The 25,117-nt window shown below is 43.7% G+C and overlaps 1 protein-coding gene across 4 annotated transcripts in view; it reads left to right on the top strand.

Moving 5' to 3' along the window:
- The window catches only part of robo4 (roundabout, axon guidance receptor, homolog 4 (Drosophila)), a 144,311-nt gene that overhangs the window by 117,953 nt on the left and 1,241 nt on the right, over positions 1 to 25,117 (top strand). For 3 of the 4 annotated variants that reach the window (XM_069894496.1, XM_069894498.1, XM_069894499.1), the window contains 4 exons: positions 6,065 to 6,206; positions 9,706 to 9,930; positions 12,590 to 13,002; positions 20,732 to 20,998. In XM_069894496.1, the coding sequence (XP_069750597.1) occupies positions 6,065 to 6,206; positions 9,706 to 9,930; positions 12,590 to 13,002; positions 20,732 to 20,998 (1,047 nt within the window). The remainder of the gene's footprint in view (positions 1 to 6,064; positions 6,207 to 9,705; positions 9,931 to 12,589; positions 13,003 to 20,731; positions 20,999 to 25,117) is intronic. The other variant, XM_069894497.1, reaches the window with a different exon arrangement.

Genomic DNA, 25,117 nt, shown 5'->3' on the forward strand with positions numbered 1-25,117 from the left:
CCTGTGATGTCGCTGCTGCAGGGGGAGAGAGAAGAGGGATCGGCTGCCACGGGGGCAGAGGGTTCGACTGCTGTGGGTTATGGGGGGGAAACTGACAGCTGGTGGGTGGGACAGGGAAGACTATGTGACACGTCACTTACCGCGCCATCATGCGGGCAGGATCCCCTTAAATCGCGAGGTTGGCAATTTACTTGGGCTATTCCCTCTGCAGCTTAAAAGGTGCTGGAGGCCCCTTTGCCCCACTAATCACACCTGGGTCCCAGGAGGGCTACCTGGGTGCTGCAGTTTAAAAGCACCTATTGTCTCCTTTCAGAATGTTGTAGTACTATTTTTCTATCTATAGAGGGCAGCACCAGCTCACTGTTGGTCTGTTAGCCGCTCCTACATTCCTCTTTTCTGATGGACGAGCAGTTGGTCTGGAGTCTAGTTTCACAGGGCACTACAAGTTTCTAGGCGGGCACATATCGAGCCCGTATGTGTCAGCATGCTCTTTGACTGTGGGGATGCAATCCTGTCTTTAGCCAACTTTGAATCTTTGTCACTGAATAATGACCAGGAGCTTAATCTGGGACTTTTCCTTCTTTCAGTTCTACAACAGCTCATTGACTCTTGCTAAAATGTTTAACATAACTTGTTGATGATGTTTATCCTAAAGGTAGTATATGGTGGAGAATATTCAGAATGCGTAATTCATTCCAAGGTGCAGCAACTATATGTTGAACACACTGCTCTATATCTTAGATGACATGTAGAATCTTCTATATTTTAAAATGTGCTGCAGAGGATAGTTTGTATAGCTCAAAACCAGTATAGTTGTATAATTATAAACAAACCACAGACATATGGTGCATCTAATACAGGAATGTTTTATGACTGCAATATATAGAACCATGGATAGAATATGCTAACCTAATTTCAAATGTTATGGTGTCATTGGATCAAGTAAAAAGAAACCATGAAACAAGTGATTAATTTTAGTCTGTATGCAAAAGGTAATTGGATATGGCAAGTAGTTAGCCAGATCTATTAACTCCATCAGGTCTCTTTCCCATTGGCACCATTGCCATTCTGGAGTCATGGTTCTGCTCTCTCTCTGCTCTCTCTAAAAGAACCATAGAACACTGCAGCACAGACACAGCCTCCTTAGCTTATCTAGTCCATGCCAACTCTTTTTCCTCCTAGTCCCATCGACCTGCACCCAGCCCATAGTCATCTATACATAAGATCCCAACTCCTGGACAGTACCTTGATTTATAAGGATCCATGTGCCAAAAACTCTACTTTGACACCAATTTCAAGAAATTATATATCTGTATTCCCAGATCCCTCTGTTCTATCGCACTCCACAGTTCCATACCTTTTAACCATGTAACCATTACAGCACAGAAACGGGTCATTACGGCCCTTCTAGTCTGTGGAGAAACTCTCCTCGTTCCACTGACCTGCTCTCTGCCCATAACCCTCCATGCCCTTTCCATCCATATAGTGTCCAATTTTTTTCTTAAAAGATAACATTGTACCTGCCTCCACTACTTCCACACAGACACCACTCTTTGAGGGTAAAAATAAATAAATTAGTGCAAAAAGAAGAGAAAGTGAGTTAGTATCTGTGGTTCATTGTCCATTCCAAAATCTGATAGCTGAGGGGAAGAAGCAGTTGTGCCTCTGGCTGTTCGTCTTTAGACTCCTCTACCTCCTTCCTGATGGTAGCAGTGTGAAGAGAATATGATCTGGGTGGAGAGGGTTCTTGAGGATAGAGGCTCGTTTCTTAAGACACCACCTCTTATAGATGTTCTTGATGGAGTGATGACTGTTACCCGTGATGATGCTGGCTGAGTTCACAACTCTCGAGGGTTTTCCTCTGCATTGGCTGCTTTGTGCTAGACAGTGATGTAACCAGTCAGAATGCTCTCCACAGTACACCTGCAGAAATTTGCAAGCCTCTATGGTGACATACTAAATCTCAGACCCCTAACGAAGAATAGCTGCTGGCGAGCCTTTTTCATGATTGCATTGACATGGAGGCTCCAGGACAGATCATCAGAGATGTTGACACCCAGGAATTTGATGTCCTTAACCCTTTCCACTGCTAACCCCTCGACAAGGACCCCCTGTACATGTTCTCCTGATTTCCTCTCATGAAGTGCTCAATTAGCTCCTTAGCTTTGCTAACATTAAATGCCCGGTTGTTGTGACACCACTCAACGAGGTGATCTCTCTCCCTTCGTCATTGCCACCTGTGATTCTGCCGATGACCGTGGTGCTACCGGCAAATTGTAAGTGCCAGTCAGAAGGAGGTGTCATTTCAAATTTGTAAGGTTCCAGTTGCAGAGAGAGATGCAGTGGCCCTGGATTTGGAGATTGTTGACCCAGCGCTGAGGGTGTGATGGTGTTGAAGGCTGATAAAGAGTAGCCTGTTGTACGTGTAGATCTTGTCTTAATTAGTAAGCCTCGTGTCTTTGGGATGTGGCAGGATACCAGAACGTGCAAACTCTATAGAGATGGCACCTGAAATCAGCATTGAATGCAGATTGCTGGTGCTTTGAGACATATCTACCAAGTCTCTGACTTGGTAAGAGAATAATATGAACACATTTCAATTTTATTTTAAGTTTTGATTGGTTTTCTTCAAGAGAACAAAAAATATACTGGTATATGAAGTGAGAGAATAAGAAAGAAAGAAACCTACATTATCCATCCTCCAACCAAAAATTATTGTCATAGTCCAGTGCCAGTACTTGCTGCTCAGTCAGGAGGCTGGCGACAAATCTCACATCAGGAAACAATCATTCATTCATTCTAGCCTGGATAAAGTACCCAGTATTGTTCCACTACCATTAAGGAGGAGGGGCAGGGACATCAAAATCATGACCGCCAGGCTGGGAAATAACTTCTTCCCGCTCACTGTAGGATTGATGAACACTGTCCTGGAACCGAGTAAACCATCCCAAATACTTATACATATTTATTTTAAATGGTACCTCTATGTATATATGTGATTGTTGTGTGTGTGTGTGTGTGTGTGTGTGCGCATACCAACTGCATGAGTTTTTCATGCTCTGCTGGGACCAAGGAAAGCTGCCTCAGGATCTTCGTGATGCCATCATCATCACCCTGTACAAAAACAAAGGCGAGAAATCAGACTGCTCAAACTACAGGGGAATCACGCTGTTCTCCATTGCAGGCAAAATCTTCGCTAGGATCCTCCTTAATAGACTAATACCTAGTGTTGCCGAAAATGTCCTCCCAGAATCACAGTGTGGCTTTTGCGCAAACAGAGGAACTACTAACATGGTCTTTGCCCTCAGACAGCTCCAAGAAAAGTGCAGAGAACAAAACAAAGGACTCTACATCACCTTTGTTGACCTCACCAAAGCCTTTGACACCGTGAGCAGGAAAGGGCTTTGACAAATACTAGTGCGCCTTGGATGCCCTCCCAAGTTCCTCAACATGGTTATCCAACTGCACGAAAACCGACAAGGTCGGGTCAGATAGAGCAATGAGCTCTCCGAACCCTTCTCCATTGACAACGGCGTGAAGCAAGGCTGTGTCCTCGCACCAACCCTCTTTACTATCTTCTTCAGCGTGATGCTGAAACAAGCCATGAAAGACCTCAACAATGAAGACGCTGTTTACATCCGGTACCGCACGGATGGCAGTCTCTTCAATCTGAGGCGCCTGCAAGCTCACACCAAGACACAAGAGCAACTTGTCCGTGAACTACTCTTTGCAGACAATGCTGCTTTAGTTGCCCATTCAGAGCCAGCTCTCCAGCGCATGACATCCTGTTTTGCGGAAACTGCCAAAATGTTTGGCCTGGAAGTCAGCCTGAAGAAAACTGATGTCCTCCATCAGCCAGCTCCCCACCATGATTACCAGCACCCCCCCCCCCCCCCCACATCTCCATTGGGCACACAGAACTCAAAACGGTCAACCAGTTTACCTACCTCGGCTGCACCATTTCATCTGATGCAAGGATCGACAACGAGATAGACAACAGACTTGCCAAGGCAAATAGCGTCTTTGGAAGACTACACAAAAGAGTCTGGAAAAACAACCACCTGAAGAAACACACAAAGATCAGTGTGTACAGAGCCGTTGTCATATCCTTAACTAATATCAGCAAAAAAACAATTGCCTGGTCTTTTGCCATGTTACTGTCCCAGTGAATTGATTTACACCTTATCTATGTGCAATTTAAAATGAGATTATTGTTCAGCCCTCAATATTACTTCTGATGACCACAGAGGCTTGTGAGTTGGATAACGTGATAAGTTCAGTAGTGCATGAGGTAAAGACTTACTCTGTAATGGAGTCAGCCTTGCAGGGTGGTGGTGGCAGGAGTTTTTTTAAATTTTAAATGTTAAAATTTAGTCATACAGCATGATAACAGGCCATTTCGGCCATGAGTCCATGCTGCCCAATTTGCAGCCAATTAACCTTCAACCCCCAGTACGTTTTGAATGGTGGGAGGAAACCGGAGCTCCTGGGGAAAATCCACGCAGACACTGGGAGAACATATAAACTTGTTACAGACCGCACAAGATCCTATCCCGATCGCTGGCGCCGTAAAGACATTGCACTAACTGCTAGATCCAACTGTACTGCCCCATATGTGAAGGGAAGAGGCATGAGAACGTGAGGAGAGGTTGGTGGAGGAGGCTAGGGGGAAGGTGGGTAGCAGGAGGGGATGGTTAATTGATTTGGGACTATAATCAGTAAGAGGGGCGGGGAGTGCATCACGGAGTCAGTTGTCAGGGAGAAGGGGGGGGCGTCAAGTCTGGAACTATGATCAGCAGTTGGACTGGGAGCAGGACATTAATTGGTGCAGTTGGGAAATCGAGTGGGTCTTCGCTGGGGCTTCATTTCTGTGAGGGGTGCTGAACAAAGCGGCGACTCTCTTCCTTATGGAAGTTAAAGAATTTCATGTATGTTACATTCGAAATGTTGTATTAAGTGACTATAATGGAACCTTTACCTTCTGTCTTGCAATCCAGGGTATTGTGTGTGTGTGTGTGGCAGAGGATGTTAGTTAGTCCCAGCAGGTGGTGCTGTGGGCCAGGTAATGGATGGCGGGGATTCACTGGCACAGCTGGTGGGGAAATAGGGGCAGTGATCAAGACAAAGTGAGGTTGGTGCCCACAGCTATCCTTTATTCACTCCCCATTGAGAAAATGACACAAGTTGGTCCCTTTGCAAGGCCAACTGGGTAGATGATTGGGTCAAAGAGTCCTGGAAGCCAACTTTCTAGCCCACCAATGTTCTGACCATCAGTCACCCATTGTCATTGGCTTCAGGTGCTACCGACTGTCTAGAGGTGAACACATAGTCAAGACCATCATGGTGGTTGTGCAACGATTAACTAACAAGCTTCAACACTTCTCTAAAAAATTGATGAGATGTGGCTTGAATTATGAAACTCATTGAGAAACTCATTAAGAAGAGGTTTAGGAGAAGAGAATAAGTGCACGTTACTGAGTAGAATGCAGTGGCCATGTTGTGTGCATTGGTCTCTTGGAAGCAGTGGCATAATAAATGCCTAGGTGATTGATTTTGGTGACAGGAGTTGAGAGAATTTTTGGTCAGGGACAGGCACATCTCCATTGCTCTATTCTAGATGGGCACCACCTGTGTTGTCAACATCTGCTTCTATGTAGCTCAGAAATTATGGTAGCATCATCCACCTGCATCTTTGCAGGCCATTCAGCCCCACTGTGCTTGTCCAGGTTGCTTTGAGGATGCATTGGACTCGGAACAATAAAACGGCAGGTTTTGCAATTCGTATGGTGAAACCTTAATATTCGACGTTACTTTGTTTTCCACAGAAAGGGAATCATGCTGTGCAGAAATTTGAGGCACTGAACAATCTGGTTTCTTGGCATCTGGCAATAATGTTGGTGTTGACATGCTGCATTAAAAAAAATAGCAGCATTGCCAAGGAAGTGATGCCATCTCATCCAAGTCTGTGCATTGTAAAAGGACTATTTAGCTACACCTAGATTGGGTTCCAAATGCTGCTCTTTGCCTGCTGCCTGTGCTTCTAATCTTGATATCTGTTTGGCAGGTGATGGGAAGACGATGATGAAGACTTTCTATTCTCCAAAGACCCAGCATCACGGTTTCAGGCTTCAGCTGGTTGACGCTCTCCCTCCTCCTCCCCCTCACCCTACCGAAGATCTTCGACAAGTCCAGCGAACAGAGGAAAGGTGAGGGCTAAAGTGGAGAGGATAGAAGAAGGAGCACCTTTGTCCTTCGGTGACATAATTTTGTTGGAAAGTGGAGTCAAAACATGACTGACAGCCTCTCAGTTTAGGGGAGAGTTGTTGATCATGTTGTATGTTGCTCCATTACGCTTGAATTGAATGGTGAGAGTCGCGTTTCGCTCGCAGGGCCAGCGACCCAGGGTTTGAATCCGACGCTGTCTGTAAGGAGTTTGTGCATTTTCACTGTATCTGCATGGGCTTCCTCTGGGTGCTCCAGTATCCTCCCACCCTTCCGAAATGCATGGGGATTGTAGATTAATTGGTGTATTTGGTCGGCCAGAAGAGTTTGTTACCGTGCAGTACATCTACATTTAAATTTAAGGAGACCAACTTTGTTTCTCCAAGTTGATTGAGGTAAACATAGGAACTATAAGAACAACATATACTAAAATCTTGAGCAAACAAAGAAAAGGGAGGGATTTGAAAGACTAGGCCCCATCGTTGCAGAGAAATGAACAGTCAATATTTAGATTAAAAGTCTCAAGAGAGAGAATGCCGACCTGAGCTGTCAACGTTTCTCCTAGATGCTGCCTGACCTGTTGAGTCCTTCCATCTTTGCATTATTTGCCAGAGTGGATGAGAAGAGAAATTGAACTGATTGCGGTGTGCATTTCTGCTATTTATTGCTCAGCTCAAGCAGGGTGCAGGCCACCTCTCCTCTGGTGGGCCATTCGAAACAACAAACTATGCTATCAATGTTAGATCTGTACAAGTTGGGGGGGGGTGAGTGAAATGCGGAAGCACTTGCATGGATGAATGGTGTAAATGTCCCTCACAAGGCTGTGGATGTAGAGTTCGTACAATTTATGAGGCAGGTAAACAGAGAGAGAAATAGATGTGTGTTTTATTTGGGGGTGAACATGGGATGTGGAATAAAGTGAAAGACTGAGTTACAGAGTTATTATGTACCTGGATGCATGGTGGCAAAATCAAGCAGTTACAGATGGAGCTGATACAATCCCACTATGGGGCGGGCAATGTATTCGCCGAGTACCGTCATGCTGAGCACTGGCGCACCTCAGGGCTACGTGCTCAGCCCGCTCCTGTTCATGCTACTGACCAGCGTCTGCATCGCCAGATCCAGCCTCGACAGTATCATTATGTTTGCAGATGAAACAACAGTCGTTGGCCTCATCAGCAACAACGATGAGTTGTGCTACAGATAAGAAGTGGAAATCTCATGATGTTGGTGTGCGAGTAACGACCTGAATCTCAACGTGGACAAGATGAAGGAGATGATTGTGGCCAGGAACGGCCACCTTCCACTACATATCAACAGCTCTATAGGGAGAGAATGGAGAGCACCACGTTCCTTAATTAGAGATGTTGTGTGTCCTCACTTGTCAGGAAGGCACAACAGCAACTGTACTTCCAGAGAAGACTGAAGTGGGCAAGGCTACTGGTCACCATTATGTCAACCTTCCATAGGAGCTCTAGTGAGAGCATCCTGGCTGGTTGCATCTACAGCTGCTGTAGAAAAATTTTTTTTTCTTTGGCTTGGCTTCGCGGACGAAGATTTATGGAGGGGGTAAAAAGTCCACGTCAGCTGCAGGCTCGTTTGTGGCTGACAAATAGGAGATAAATCCACAAGACCATGTGGTAGAGAGGGTCCTTGGAGTCCCCCTCCCCTTCTATCGAAGGGGTTGTTGTCTGAGAAAGTGTGCAAAATCATTGAGGACTTCTTCCACTCCGCACATATCATCTTTCAGCTGCTCCCATTGAGAAAGAGATGCAGGTGTATCAGAGCCAGCACGACCAGGCTGAGGAACAGCTTCTTCCCATGGGCAGTGAGAATGATGAACGACCAAAGGAACTGCTCACACTGAGATTCTCAACTTCATTAAGCAACAATTATTTATTTATTTGTGTGCATGTACTCCCCAGCATACGTTCTTGTACCATTCTGGATGACTGGTTACAGCTCGGAATGGACATATGATGGAATTGCTTACTTACCTTATTAGTCAGTGTCCTGGTTCTGGGCATGGCCATCTTGATTCCTGTGTGTAAACGAGATGGGCTCGTGTATTTGAATTTGGTTGGCGCATGCGCGAGAGTTAAGCGCCCCAGAAATATTGAATTCATATCCTTAACTCTCATGCACGTGCCAGCCAAACTCCAATATGCAAACTCACCACGCATGCACCACCCAAAGACTCGAGCAATGCACACAGGAATCAGGATGGCCGCACCCAGCCTAAGGACCCCAGGATGCCAACTTACAAGGTAAGTTCGCACATTTTGGCTCTTACAAGCCCTGTATCCCTGTTATAGTTTGTCAAATACAGCATAAACGCATACATTTTATATTTTCTTCTTTAAAAATATCGTTCGTACGTGTAGATGGACACAAGTCACGTAGGCCACAAGTCGGGGAGTACCTGTATATTAATACCTATGTATGTTTGCCTGTATGTGTGTTATGTCTGGTTGTGTGTCTGCGTGTTTTGCACCAAGGATCAGAGAAGGCTGTTTCCTTGGGCTGTACTGGTACAATCAGATTTAGTATTCAAATTAACTGAGCTAAATATATCTGGAATAAAAACACCAAGTATTGACAGCGATATTGGAAAGATGTCACGAAGCTGAAAAGGGAGAAGAAAAGATTCACAAGAATGTTACCAGGTTTGGGTTACAAGGAGAGGCTGGATAGGCTGGGGACTTTTCTCCCCGAGGCATTGGAGGTTGAGGGGGGACCTTATGGAGGTTTATAAAATCATGAGGGATGTAGGTAAGATAGATAGCCATAGATTTTTTTTTGCTCAGTGTAGGATAGTCAAAACTAGAGGGCCTCGGTTTCAGGTGGGAGGGAATGATTTAAAGAGGACGTGAAGGGCACCTTTTTCACACAAAGTTGGGGGGGGGGAGGAAGGAGTTGCAAGAGGTAAGTGCAAGATTAACCTTTAAAAGACATTGAGAAGGCTACAAGGATAGGAAAATTTTCAAGAGATATGGGCCAAATGCAGACGTATGGGTCTAGTGTAAGGAAACCACCAGGTCAGTATGGACAAATTGTGCCAGATGGCCTGTTTCCATGCTGTTAACTTCTATGACTTAATGGTAACTGTTATTTAAAAAAAGCAATCAGATGTGCCAATGTATTTTTGCAAATATCTCGCTCCAATGACATTTCATCCCTGAAAGCTGCAAATATCATTGAGTTCAAGAGGTGGTTTAAAAGGACACCCAGAGCTACTAGCATGTAAGACAGCCTCCAGCATATCACAGGCTGTCAGCAAACAACATTTGAATCTAAGTCACCCAGGAGAAATAAGAACACATGGTAAAGTGTTGGGCTTTAAGCAATGAGAGGAGCACAAAGCTTTGGGTGATTTCTGCTTTCTCTTATTTCCCTGAGCACCCTCCCCCTTTGAATGTGAGGCTTATACTGACCGAAAGGAGTTTCAAGGATAAAGCTCACGAGTTCTGATTTTTTTTTTAGGCAAAGCAAATCCACTAAGAATTCTGAATCGAGCATCTTCTTGCCAGGAAGAATGAGGATGGAATGCTGCTCTCTTCCAGGGGACACATTGCCTGATCAGACCACGCGCTACAGTTCCCAGTCCACTGCCACCCTCCCTCTGTCTGAAGATAACAACGTTGAAAAGGAACTTCATCCAGAGCGAGTAGCTCAGTATCTGGAGCGGACAGATGTGGGCAGCCAAAGGTTTGAGGAGGCACCTTCAACCTTTCCCAAATTTTCTGTTACTTAGCGCCAGAGAATTCCTGGAAAGTAACAAAAAAGGTTCCCAGCTGTGTAGTCACTACATCACAGGGCCGGAGACCCGGATTCAATCCCGAGTTCGGGTGGTGTCCATGTGGAGTTTGCATGTACTATCCAGGTTTACTCCAGGAGCTCCATTTTCCTGCCATATCCCAAAGGTGTGCATGTTAGTAGGTTAATTATCCCTGGTGTGTAGGTGAGTGGCAGAAGCTAAAGGTCTTTGGAGAATAAGAAGGGGTTAGTGGAGGATTAATGTTAATGAGTGGTTAATGTTCAGCATGGACTCGATTGGCCAAAGAGCACATTTCCTTGCTGTATCTTTCTGTCTCTACGGTTCTGAGAGAATTCTGGTCTGACCCAACAGAAACCCTTCAAATAATCCTTCTAACAATAGAGATCTGACATGCTGCCACTTGATTGGATACATGGCAAAAATGTCAAGTCAGTCAGGCCCATGAATATGATTTTTATGAATAATGGTTCATGGGAAGATAAAAACACAAGGGTATTTGGGATATCTGGATCTGCTGTTGGCCCACAAACAGTATAAACACAAACTCATCACATGGCCCAAACATTCTCTGTAACGTCACCAACGATCTGATAATTACCATCGCCTCACTTTTATATGCAGCTATTTGTAGCCAGACCACAAAAATTAAAATTTATTTTCCTGTAGTACAGGTGCTTCCCTAGTTACGATGGTCCAACGTATGATTTGATGAAGTTACAATAGTACAGTCGTGTGACTGTTGTTATTTATGTTAAAGTAAGGTCATCACAAGCATCATTGATTTATCAAATAAATGTTTATAATTCTTCTAAGGTGAATTCTTTGTAGCCTCCTTAGTCAATCACCTTTTAGTTCAGTCAGAAAACTTGCAGGGACCGATACAGTGCTTTGGGAGAGAGCAGGGCAGCTGAATCCGTGTGGGGACTGATATAGAGCTGCTGGGAGAGAGTGGGACAGTGGGATCAGTGTAGGGACTGATACAACGCTGTCTGGAGAGCAGAGAAGTGGGATCAGTGTAGGAACTGTTACAATGCTGTTGGAGGGGAGTGGGGCAGTGGGATCAGTGTTGGGAATGATACAAAGCTGTCAGGAGAGAGCGGAGCAGTGTGTTCAGTGTAGGGACTGATACAATGCTGTTGGAGAAGAGTGGGGGAGTGGGATCAGTGTTGGGAATGATACAATGCTGTCAGGAGAGAGCAGGGCAGTGGGATCAGTATAGGGACTGATACAGCATTGTCGAGAGAGAGTAGGGCAGTGGAATTAGTGTAGGGACTGATACAACTGTTGGAGGAGAGTGAGGCAGTGGGATCAGTGTGAGGACTGATACACACTGTCAGTGTTATACAAGGTATACCTGTATTCTTTTTTGACTTACAATTTTTTTGTTGACTTACTATGGGTTTTCTGGAACGTAGCCTCATCATCGTATGTTGAGGAGCACCTGTATTAAATGTCTGAGGAGTTCCTTTTATAATCTTTGCCCTAGTTGTTCTAACATGTTCTGACACAGGGATATACAGCAGGAAGGTTCTAAACCCAGCAATGTGCTCATAACTAGTTCATCTGGGTTGGTCATGTCAGCTGCAGGTTAAATACTATCCAGAATATGGGTCAAAACTCTAAAAAGGCGTGGAGCTCCAAATCTTGTCACAAGAGAACTATATCCAAATTTGAGTTTATTGTCGCTTATGTCAAAAATGTTAAAGGTTGTCTTGCGAGCAGACCAGTACATGTCTCATAGTCCAACAAGTAAGACTCAGTATAAAAGTGCAGAGTGACAGAGGGAGGTCACTTGCTATAAAGCAGAGGCAATATCATATTACTACTTCGGGGTTCATTCAGGAACCTGATAGCAGCAGCCAGGAAACGGACCTTTCCGGTCATGATGAAATTTCAGAAAGCCAATCTCCCTCAGGCTTATGAGGAAATTGAGGTGCCTGTGCTTGTTCTTGGCCATCACATCAACGTCGCTGGAGATGCTTACCCCAAAGAATTTAAAGCCATCTCCTATCTCCATCTCAGCGACTAAACTATCTTGTATGCAGCGGGCCTTTGCAATGATGTGCAAACCTAATTCTTTAATCTAAATTTACAGGGCTATAGTTCTGAATGAGCTGGTGACAGAATCTGCCCGATTTTCATTTCCAAGGGTAATTTTTTTGAATTAATTCTCCCCACCAGCTACTGATTGATCAGATTTGAAGGCCCAAGGGGCCTATTCCTGATTTGTATATTTGTTTCTTCCCTCTTGTTCCATGGAGTCCACCTGAAATTCAGACAGTTTGTGAGTCACCTCAATGGTGTGTGTTTGACTTAGAGTATCCATGATCAATCCCCATGGATCTTGTATTCCCCATTTCCTGCTGGTGAAGACTGTGACTCCAATTTTTACGTCATTCAGCTGTAGAATTCCCTCCCAATAGTAATTCTCCGATTCTTCATTCTTTCTTTGTTCTAGAAGTTTTTTAAAGCTGAAAACTGCCATTAAGTAGTGAAAAGTGTTTTAATGCCTTTGACCTGCTCTATTAATGCTTGCAAGTCAAGATTGTGGTGGTATGAATTGATTAAATATTTTTTTCTTCTTTACAGGCACTTTACAGACAACTTGTTCACACTTGAAAGACCTTTCTCATCTCCCCATACATATGGATACATCTGCGGGCCACAGCTCTCTGACCTGGAAACAGACATCGCAGATTATGACGACAAGGATGATGACCTGGACCTGGAAGTTGCTTGCGTGAACTCCCACAGATACTTCCACCGGTTCTGCCAGACCCCGACCTCCAGTCTCAGTGAATGCGAGAGTTCCCTTGCAGGGTCTTTGGCCAATGGCTGGGGCTCGGTGTCCGAGGACAATTTCACCAGTGCCCGTTGCAGCATGGTCAGCTCCTCCGATGGCTCCTTCCTCATGGACGCCAACTTTGCCCAGGCTCTGGCCGTGGCAGTGGACAGCTTCTGCTTCGGCTTGGCACAGCCGGAGAAGGAGACTCCTTACACAGGTACATCGCAACGTGATGCCTCAACATACCTAGTATTTGTGCTGACCACCACACTGGGAATGTGTACGCAATCCCTAAATGTAGGCTAAAAAGATCAGGTTATCCACCATTCCCCCTCGCTCCAATTAAGCCAAGGAGTGGGACACTGGTCTCTGGGACCAGAGGTTGTTGTTTCAAGTCCCGTTCCACTATAGAGCAAGGGATTGAGAGGACCATTTGGTCTTTTGTCCACATGCTAGCATGTTAGGAAAGTTATCCAATTAGGGTGGGCCTCCTTGTTCTCTTCAAAAAGCAAATTGCTTTTCAAAAATTGAATCTGCCTCGTCCTCTCCCAAGTAATAAATTGTAGATTATAAAGCAGCTGTTCAGAAAAGGTTGAATTTACCTGCTGATATTTTTAATCTGATTCTTTTGAAGTTGTTTCCTTTGCTTGAATGCCTGTAGAAACCAACCCAGAGTAATTAATATCTTTCGAAACCAGTGATTGAAGATCTGATCCCAGAACCTCACTCATTGCTGTCACCAATTCATCATTACTCCTTTGGTAGATGCTTCCAGCCAGATCATCCATCCCCGGGATTTAATTTCAATCTCACCACATTGAGTTTAATTGAGCAGCTTGTCATGTGGAACTTAGCAAAAAGGCCTTTTAGAAGGAAGATGTGTATTTTCATTAAAAGTGTGGTCGATCCCTTTTGATTTCAATTCCTCAATGAAGAGGAAAGGAAAGAAGAGTTGCTGCCTCACTGCGCCAGAGGCCTGGGTTCAATCCTGCCCTGGGCCACACTTGGATGCGCTGGAAATACTCCTGTCTGTGAGGAGTTTGCACGGTTTCCCAGCTGCTCTCGTCTCCTCTCACCTTGCACAGATGTGGGAATTGACCCAATGTGTAGGTGAGTGGTAGGATGTGGGGAGGAATTGATGAGAATGGGGAGAGAGTCAAGATTTGAGGAACTATCTCTAAGTAATTCTGGAGCATCATTGTGCAATATGTTGATACAGATTTAGGCAGTGCAGACGGTGCACACCAGTGTGTGAATGGCTACCAAGTATCCTTGTGCTTGTTGCCCAAAGTATTGAGACTCTATCCAACTTCCCTTTGAAGGCTGCTGTTGTCTAATGTTGATCCCTGGGAGACACCTGTCTCCATATTACTTTGATTTGCTTCCTGGTTCAGTTGTCAGCTTAATATTTAAAATTACATTTTAATTTAAATTTAGACATGGTAACCGACCATTTCGGTCTATGAGTCCGTGCCGCCCAATTTTACATGCAATCAGTCTACACCCCCGGTACATTTTGAATGATGGAGGGAATCTGGAGTCCCTGGGGTAAATCCATGGAGAGAACGTATGAACTCCTCACAGACAGCGTGGGATTTGAACCCTGAATCCTGGTTGCTGGCGCTGTAAAGGTGCTGGGGTCGAGGGCTGGAGAAACTCAGCAGGCCAAACAGCATCCACAAGAACCAATGTTTTGGCCCCAAGGCCCCAGGCCCAAAACGTTGGTTACTCTTTACTTCCTATGGATGCTGCGCGACCTGCTGAGTTTCTCCAGCGTGTTTGTTTATTGCGTGAGTTTCACTGGCTTCTATGTACTTCTACTAATATGATGGGCAGGGCATGGAAATGAAATGAAAGGCAGCTCATCCCACTGGATTTAACAAAATCTACTGATGATGCTCTTATTTTTATCTTCCCCTGCTGTGGCAGGATGGTGTTCTGCCAACTGCTGCTCTGAACTGCTTTAGCACCTAGAGCGATCTCTGCCCAGCTGAATGGACCCATCCTTCTACCATTTACTATGGATAAAAACAACACAGCAACAACTTCTCAATGCTTTATTGCCGTCAGTCTGCACTTACCAATTACCCAGGCACACTTCAGTGTGATTTGTGGCCAATTGGATTTTTTGCAAACTCTCTGGCCTGGCCAATATTTTCTGCGCAGACCATTCATCGTGAGACTCGTGACATATCTGGAGTTACTCCTGGAGGAAAAGGAAATGGGAGATTATCGTGGCAAAACATGTAATCAGCATTATTTCAGAGGATGTGTCTTTTGAATCAACAGCACCATGTGATGTCTATTTATGGTAAGGCTGTAAATAGGACGTCAATATATTGCTGAGACTGCAACTCTTCTTTTCCCACATTGTAATTTCAGCTTACAAATCTCTGAATAATCGAAGAATTTCAGTTACTATAAATAGCACTGAGATGCTTCCAGCCAGCGTAGCAACAATTTTCAGCGTGCTTTAATATCCTACTTTGAAGCAATCTAATAAACCAGTACCTGATCGAGCACTGAAGGTCAAATCCTTCTGAGGGCAATTGTGTTTGGAGGAAAAAAAAGACCAAGTCCGCGTTGAACATCTGATTGCAAATCTTTGAACTGCGTTGCAGTCTTTAGGATTTTCTGAGTTACAATGTTCCAAAGAGTGCAAAATATAGTAATTTATCTCCCCCAGTAACTTGTATTTGCATACCACCTTTGGATATCTCAGTATTTTATTCAAGGAAGTCTTTGGCCTCTGTTTCTCTTTCTACCATTGATGCCTGACCTACTGAGCATTTCCACCAATTTTTGTTCTTATTTCAGATTTTCAGCATCTTCTGTTTTTAAAATTGTTTTTGAAGTCTTTTGCCATTTCATTACTGTTTTAGAATGAGAAACAGCCCCCATAAGGCAGACAGCTGCAAGATATCGGTAAGGCTGGACAGGATAGGACTTCCTTGCCTGATGCATAGGAGGCTGAGACGTGACCTAGTAAAGGTTTATAATGTCATGATAAGGTGAATGGACTGTTCCCCAGAATAGGGAATGCGAGAACTACAGGGCAGATGTTTATGGTGAGATGGGAAAGATTGAGTGACAACTTTTCCATGCAGATGAAGGTGTTTATGTCACAAGAGCTGCAGGGGAAAGTATCGAGGCAGCAGCAATTGTGACATTTAAGAGATTTGGAGATGTGCATAGATGGGGAAGGTTTGGTTCTCAACTTTTTTCTTTCCACTCACATCCCACTTTAAGTCATCCCTATGCCACCAGTGCTCAGTGATTAGTAAGGGATTGCTTAACCATACCATATATAACAATATAACCGTTTATGGCACGGAAACAGGCCATGTCGGCCCTTCGAGTCCACACCGGTTCACTAGGTGGTATGTGAGTGGGAAGGGGTGGTTGAGAACTACTGCTCTAGACCCAATTGTTACTGAAATATTTTGCTTGAGAAAAATTGCCATTGGGCCCATTTCCTTTGAAACTGTGCACATAACGAGTCAGTTAGGTACGATTAAAACAGTGGTTTCAAATTTTTTTTCTTTCCACCCACCTACCACCTTAAGCAATCCCTTACTAATCACAGATGGCATAGGGATTACTTAAAGTGGGATGTGAGTGGAAAGAAAAAGGTTGAGAACCACTGGTTTAGAACATTGTGGGCCAAATGTGGGCAAGCGGGACGAGCCCCAATACTCGGTTTTTCATGGACAAGTTGGTCTGAAGGTCCTGTTTCCATGCTATATAATTCTATGATTCTCAGGGAGACTTCCACAAACAGGAGTGAGGTTAGTTGGCCAATAGCTAATTAATTGAGCTGGTTAACCAGAATTCCAGGAAAGTTTGATACTATTTTTCAAACAAAATGATAAGTTGCTTTGTATCTCCATTTAATATTTCACCTTGCATGAAAATGTCAGCCAAGATTGTATTCTTGGGTGTCAGGGTGAGATTTGAATGCACAACTTTGAGTCTTCTGAACAGTGGACGGCTAGAACTATTTCTTGGGATGTGGATGAATTTAATTGACTGCCAACAAGGAGGAAGAGGACAGAAAGGTCACATCTCAGCCTCCTATACATCAAGCAAAGAAGTCCCGTCCTGTCCAGTCTCTCCTTATAACTCTCATCCTGGTAACATCCACTTTTACTCAGTGATGTCTTTCCTCTGGTAGGGTGACTAGAACGGCACATGATACTTCAAAAGTGGCCTTACCAAATATCTTGCAGCTGAATTATTGAGAGGAAGAGACGTTGGTGATACAGAGCAACTAGGTCTTTATTCTATCACACTGGTGCCCCTTCTGCCCTCCTCACACTGTTGTTATTTAACCATTCAAGGCAGTTTGAAGGTCTTTGTAAATGAGCTGCAGAATCATGAGAGGAATAGACTAGAGTAGGGGATTCAGTAACCAGAGGTTAAAGGAGAGGGGGGGGGGGGGGGGGGGGAAGGAGGAGATTTTTAAATTTTTTTTGTTTACATGGAAGGTGGTGAATGTATGGAACAGGGTACTGAAAGAGGTGGTTTAGACGGATACTATTACAATGTTTAAGAAAAAAATTCGACGGATACATGGATGGGTTTAGAGAGGTATGAGCCAAACGCAGGGAGGTGGGACTATTGTGTGTGGGACTAGTACAGGTTGTTGGCATAGGCATGATGGGCTGAAGAGCCTGCTTCCACACTGTATGATGCTTATGTCATGATGATAAACACCTATCCTTCTGGCCTTTGCATCAAACCTGTTTTCTCATGCTGCACCATAAGGAATAAATGAAATGTAAACGTCCAATTTTATTGGATTGCTTGTCTTCCCATTTACTGGGTAATTGTAAAATGCATTTAAATTGGGGTCTGGGTTTATTGGTCCTTATGCGTCTCTCAGGCTGGTATATTTACGGTGACATTAAGTTTTGATCTGAGCTCAGTCTGATGGAAATGCTGATTGAGCAACAGACAGTGCTTCAATTAATTAATCTGGTTCTTTTTGCATCCTCCTGCAGCCCTGGTCTCCTTCAGCTTTGTGGTTGAGTGATGTGATCCTTCCAGGAGCTGTGTGTTTCGAACTGTCTTGTCCAGTTTACAGGCATTATTTTATGATTGAAGTGGCATTGATTGGAGAGTGCATTCCTCAGTTCTTCCCCAAGGAATACTCAGCTATATGGAGCAATGTAGCTCAGACTTTCTGTTTCAACTGAGTTAGCAGTTTGGATATGATGATTGGTGGATCAATTTAGTTTCCTGATTTCTGCCCAATATCCCTGTTCATTGTATAATGTCCACAAAAGATTCAGTTGTCAGTTATGTATAACACTGAAGGGGCTTGATTTTGCTTTTCTATCTCTTGGGGGTGTTGCCAGGCTAGTGGTGCCACTTTGGGTGTCTTTACAGCAAACAAAAGATTTTTTAAATAATTGTGTATTTATGTATACGATTATAAAGGTACCTTAAACAGGTTTGATCACTGTCCTCATTCACAGAACATTAATCTCCTGAAACTGCCCTGGTGATCACTTGACTAATGACTATGAAGACCTAACCAGAAGGATGTTGGCCCCTGATGCATCAACTCAAGAGAGGAGTGGGAGAGAGAATAATTAGGAGGGAAAACAAAACAATTTAGGTGCAAGTGCACATACTTATGAATGTGAAATGCAGAGAGATTAGTGGATTTGACACATAGTCTGGTAAATTATACCAAAGGGATCTTCAAATTGTCTGGCTCAGAACCTTTGATATTTTTAGTTACTCATTCCGCACACTTCCATTTCTATTTGCTCTTCCTTTATTCCCCTTTTCCACAGATGTTCCTTACTCCAAATTTCTCCTCCATTTTTTCCCTCCCTGTGACCTTTCCCACTATGTTCCTCTGTGTTTCCCCCTCCACGTTCCTTCTCCTGTGTTTCCGTCCACACCCATGGGTGGCACGGTTAGCGTAAACTCGATTACAGCGCCAGTGACCCATGTTCGAATCCGATGCCATCTGTAAGGAGTTTGTACGTTCTCCCCATGTTTGCCTGGGTTTCCTCCGGTTGCTCTGGCTTCCTCCCATCCTTCAGAAAAGTATGGGGATTGTACGTTAATCGGTGTAATTGGGTGGCTCAGGATTGTGGACCAGAAGGGCCTGTTACTGTGCTGTATGTCTCTATATTAAATTTAAAATGTTCATTCACATGTCCATTCCCCATGTTCCTTCTGAACATATACCCCATGGTCCTACCACTGGTGTTTCCATCCCCATGATCCTGCCCCACGTTCCTCCAATGCTCCCTCTCCATTCTGTGCTTCTGACTGTCTCACCTCTGTTCCCCATGCATTCTATCACATTTGCTCCCTCCATGAACTCCTGGCCTTGCGTCCATCCATCATTCTCCATGTACTTTTCTCATTATATCTCATCCATCCAGCTTTAGCCCTCCTTCAATGTTACCTTCCCCTGTGCGCTTGATTCACTGTGTTCCTCTCCTTCCAGCTTGTATTCTGCATCGCTTATGTTCCTCACCCAAATCTTATTTCTTTTCCACTAGCACATTTCTTGGATTATGCGCTTCCCTTTCCCCATATTTCCTGACCATGTTCTCTCACCCCTATCATATTCCCTCTCCTTTATGTTCCTTCACCTCCCACCCTACCCCCCCTCGGTTCACTCCTCCTCATTGTGGTCAACTATTGTGCGTTCTCCAACCGTTCCTCACATGCACATCAGCACCTCCACTTCCTCAGGAGTTAGCGGAGGTTTGGAATGACACCAGAAACCCTGGAAAATTTCTACAAATGTGTGATAGAAACTGTGCTGACCAGCTGGATAGGGGACAACAATACCCCTGAGTGCAAAGGCCTCCAAAAGGTAGTGGACACAGTCCAGACCATCACAGGCAAAACTCTCTCCACTATCGAGAGCATCTACAGGGAACACTGCCATTGGAGAGCAGCAACAATCATCAAGGATCCACACCACCCAGCACATGCTCTGCTCTCACGGCTGCCATCAGGAAAAAGGTAGAGGTACCTCAAGACTCGCACTGGTTCAGGAACAGCTGCTACCCCTCCATCATCAGACTCCTCAATGACCAACTCAATCAAGGATACGTTCAAGGACTCTTACTTGTGCACTTTATTTAATTTTTTTGTTCTCTCTGTATTGCACAGTTTACATTTGTTATCTATTTACACTTCTTTATTTATTTACATGTGTACGCCGTGTAAGTTTTTTTTGCACTACCAATAAGTGGAAATTCTGCCTCGCCTGCAAAAAAATAATCTCTAGGTTATATGTGATGTCATGAATGTACTCTGACAATCAATCTGAAATTTGCCATCTTCCCTCTCTCTGCATTAATTTCTATGTTGATTGTTGACTCTGTGTTTCCCCTCACTTCTTGTTTACATGTGCTCTCCAAATCATTTCTTGGAGCCAGTATTTTTGGAACAAGAGAGGAGCCATAATCTTGATGATAACTCCATTCCAGGCCTCTTCCATATTTATCTTTTAGGCCATTTATCCTGTATTGTCCTCTGTGATTATATTCTCACTTACCCGAATTTTAAGGTGTACTGGAATTTGAACCCTTTGATCTGCTTCTTGGTCTGCTCTTCGTCCAATTAATTGCATCTTAAATGTTCTGCTTTCATTTACAATGATGTGGTGTTGTTCCACAGTGGTGGCATAGTTGGCGTAGCGGTTAGCACAACGCCTTTACAGCACCAGCGATTGGGATCGGGGTTAGAATCCCGCGCTGTCTATGAGGAGCTGGGTACATTCTTCCCTTGTCTGTGTGGGATTTCCCCGGGACTCCAGTTTCCTCCCACTGTTTGAAACATACCGGGGGTGTAGGTTAATTGGCCAGCATGGACTCGTGAGCTGAAATGGTCTGTATGTTCAAATTTAAAAATGTAAATTTAAATTTAAAATGGGATTGATTGATTTTGTATTTCTCTAATTCTAGCACTCTCTTCAACCTCCATTCTGCCGACTACCTGCACTGATACTGTATCCCACAATCCGACTGAAGGTTCAGAGATTACTAGTGTGTGCCCAGAATCTGACCCTGCTGAGATTTGGGATTGGAACCTGTCTTGGGCAGAAGAAATAGAAGATAAAGTCACACAGAAGGTGGAACTTACAAGGAGGAATCCAATGACTTTTGGAAAAAATCCCAGCAAATCCTTGAAGAATCTCTCAGAACAGCAGTCACAGTGCTTCACTGGTACAAGTGAGCTGTGTCAAGTTATGATCCATTTATTGTGCATGGACTTAGAGCAGTGGTTTTCAAACTTTTTCCACTCACATGTCACCTTAAGTAATCTCTATGCCATAGGTGCTCAATGATTATTAAGGGATGGCTTAAGGTGGTATGTGAGTATAAAGAAAAAGATTGAAAAACCATTCTTTTAATCGTACCTAATTGACTCGTTATGTGCACGGTTTCAGAACTCCAAAGGAAATGGGCCAATGACAATTTTTCTCAAGCAAAATATTTCAGTAACAATTGGGTCGAGAGCAGTGGGACTGTGTGCAAAGAGGTATAGTCGAGGTAGTTGTGGCAGTTGGTGGGCTTGTAATATGTTGGTGGAAAGCTTGTCTCCCGAGATGAAGACAGAGATCAAGAAAGGGGCCGGAAGTGGACCAGGTGAATTTGAGATTGGAGTGGGAGTTGGCAGCAAAGTGAATGAAGTTGATGAGCTCATCACAGGTGTATGAGGCAGCCCTGATGTTGTCATCAATGTAGCGGAGGAAGAGTTGTGGGGCCTTATCTGCTTCACAAAGCCAACAAACAGATAGGCATTGCTGGGACCCATCCCACCTACCTGTGGGTAGGTCTGTATGTCCAATCAAATCCTTTGATTTGAAGAAAGTGGGATGATTTTACCTCTACCTGATAAAGATGCTGGGATTGTATCCTCTGGGGTTTAAAAGGAGGAAGGAGGGCTTGATTGAAAGATTTAAGATTCTGGGCTGTTTTGTTGGGGTGAATGCGAAGAGGGCATTTCTTCTTTGGGAGAGGCAATTGTTTTTTAAAAAATCAGCCATTGCTTTTTATGGTTGATTCTGCGGAGAGAGGTGTATTTTCACATCTCCACCCTATGTCATCACACCACGCCTGAGGGATTGCTTTGATTAGATGAATATTTTTGAGTTTTGAGAGTTTGGGACAGCCCTTTGCATATTTTTAGGCCAAAGGTAGATAGACTGCAGATAAGGAGTGAATGATTGAATTGTTCATCAAGAATGGCAAAATATAATAAGTCGGTATGTTTTATGTGCTATCCACGCACTCTCCTATAACAGATAGTGCAATTGTAACAAATGAATAGAAAGCTAAATAAGATAACAGTGTTGGGACCAATGTGACATTAAACAGATAGTGCAGACTGTGCACAAATACACAGTGCATGGAATACAGAAAACTCTAATTATAAAAGACATTGCACGGGCATCACCTTTTCCCACTGTGAAATCCATTCAAGAGTAATAACATTAGGTGAAAAACTGTCCTTAGATGTAGTTCATGTTCTCAGACATGCCTTCTGTTCAGTGGTAAGGAGGGAGGTGACCAGGATGTGATGAGTCCTTTGATATTTTATAATCATGTGTTATTATCGGGTACATGCATACACAGAATTTATTAATGTTTGTTTGCCGTATCGGCACATGAAGAGGCACCACTGGCCCAGCACACTACCAATTAGATTAGTGGTTCTCAACCACCTTCTTTCCATTCACAAAGCACTTTAATTAATCCCTATGCTCTGTGATTATGGTATGTGAGTGGGAAGGGAAGGTTGAGAATCCCTGCTCTAGACCCAATTGTTACTGAAATAATTTGCTTGAGAAAAATTGTCATTGGCCCATTTCCTTTGGAGTTATGAAACCGTGCACATAACAAGTCAATTCGGTATGATTAAAACAGTGTTTTCCAATCTTCCCTTATTAATCACAGAGCACTGATGGCATATGGATTATTTAGTGTATGCGAGTGGAGAGAAAAAGGTTGAGCACCACTGAATCAGAGAAAGAGAGCATTCCTTCAGAGACACTACCTGTTTTTGCCATCTCTACTCCTGTAACCTTCTGTCCGTTCCCATGGTGAACCAGATCTACTGGTGAAACTTTCCACCTTTCCATCAACCAGGGGTAATTAACATTATAACTGAATCAGCCATGGTCTTGTGGAATGGCAGAGCAAGCTCAAGGGGGAAAAAAACCCACTGCTGCTCTTAATTTATCTCAGAGTCTCACAGCCTGGAAACACACATCTTGGCCCACCTTACCCATGCCAACTAAATTGTCACACCCGCACTCGTCCCACCTACCAGCGTTTGGCCAACATCTCTCCAAACAAATCCCATCCATGTATCTGTCCAATTTATTTTCTTAAACATTGCAATAGCACTGACTTCAAACATCTCCTTTGCCAGCCCATTCCACACACCCACTACCCTCCCTTGGGTTCCTGTTAAATTTCTCCCCCACCCCTCACTGTAAACTATGTCCTCTGCTTATCAATTCCCCTAGTCTGGGAAAAACACCCTCTGCATTCAACTGATCTATTCCTCTCATGGTTTTGCACACCCCTTGAATGAGATCACCCCTCATCCAACTGCGCTCCAAGGAATAAAGCCCCAGCCTGCTCAACGTCTCCCTGAAGCTCTGCCCCTCAAGTCTTGGTAACATCCCTGTAAATCTTCTCTGTGCCCTCTTCAGCTTGACAACATCTTTCCTGCGGCTTGGTGGCCAAAACTGAACGTAATAGTCCAAATGGGGCCTCACTAAGACTAGGCTCAGATTCGACCTTATTGGTGCTCATTGACCAACAAGAAGGCTTGGGCGGCGGATTGCTCTACCTTGAACTGGTGATGAGGGCTCTGGAGAATCAAGGGAATAAACAGGGAAGCTATTCTTCAACCCTGCCGCAACATGGAGGATGGGTGGCACATTCAATGGGTCAGAGATCAGTGCCCCAGGAATTCATAAAACTACTCATCAGTAGCCCTCCATCATCGTACAAGGATGCAAAGTGAACCCTTCTTGATTTTGATGCAAATACAAATTGGATATAACTGAGGATAGGACAGGTCCTGGTCTGCTGGATAGCATCAGTGTTGAACAGAGGAGTGGTGGTTTCAAAGTTGAGATTTCAAATTAGTTGTGTCTTTAAGCATGTCATTGTTTTTTTTAGAAATTCTCAATAAAATCTCCCTTGCAAGTGAAGGGACTAACAACCCATTGTGGTTCAAAATCAATGGCTTAGTTGTCAGCCCATGGAAATTTTTAATGCCTCCTTCTCATACCTACAGTTCCTTGATAAGCCCAGTGTAGGGTTAGTGTTGAAGAAGCCACTTCTTTGCACTACAGTCAATCAGTAGTTATTTTCCTCCAATGGGAAGGCAAGCTTAGATCAAAAACACCCTATCCCCCCTTATGAGGGAGATTTATATTGTGGTCCAATGGCAACTTTCCACCTTATCCTCTCTTTCCCCTTCCATTCTGCACTGGTCAACTATTGTAAGTATGATACCTCTTGAAAAAGATCCTAAATTAACAATAAACATTGTTCTGTATTTAAGCTAGCTAAATTGTTGAAGTAGATGACTATGCCTAGAATGTTTACACAATGGTTCATAAAGATTATATTTTTATATATAAAGAGCCAAGATTGCAAGTTGATTAATTCATAATGTAATGCAAGCAGGGAAGTGTACACACAACTTATTTCACCAGTTACAGTGGGCTTTATTACCCTGTACAGATGTTGTAACTGAAGACTTGCTTCAGATAATTCATCTGAAATAGTGTTTATTGATTTTTAATGAATGGAAAGAACATTTCACTGGCATTAAATGGGCTAGGAAGATGGTAAAAGATTATTGCAAATGTAATATTGATTTTTTTTTTTATTTTAGAAATACAATGGATGCACCTGGAATACATTGTGTGGGCCTTTATTGGGAATGTAAGAATAAGCAAGCAGGAAAGAAATTGCATTAAAATAGCGACTTTATAACCACAGTAAATTCTAATATCTGTCACACCCAATGTAATTCATTGGAAGAATGATCAACTGAAACATTTAATGAGCAGATGAGGTTATGCTTTCAGGTATCATCTGGAAAACAATGCATGTACTGTTAGGCTGCTTACACACACCTTTCCTGATTACACAGGAAGTAGGTAATGAAGACCATGGCAGTCTATTGGGTTACGGTCCAATTAATGTTAGGACCTTCAGATTAAGAAGGGAGAAATACACGTCCACGAGGTATGCTATTGCTGTCGCTTTCTGCAGAAGGGTGCACATGAATTATGATTGGGAGTGTTATTCGCCATTGAA

Source organism: Narcine bancroftii, chromosome 8, assembly GCF_036971445.1.
Source record: "Narcine bancroftii isolate sNarBan1 chromosome 8, sNarBan1.hap1, whole genome shotgun sequence".
In the NCBI taxonomy this organism is placed as follows: Eukaryota; Metazoa; Chordata; class Chondrichthyes; order Torpediniformes; family Narcinidae; genus Narcine; species Narcine bancroftii.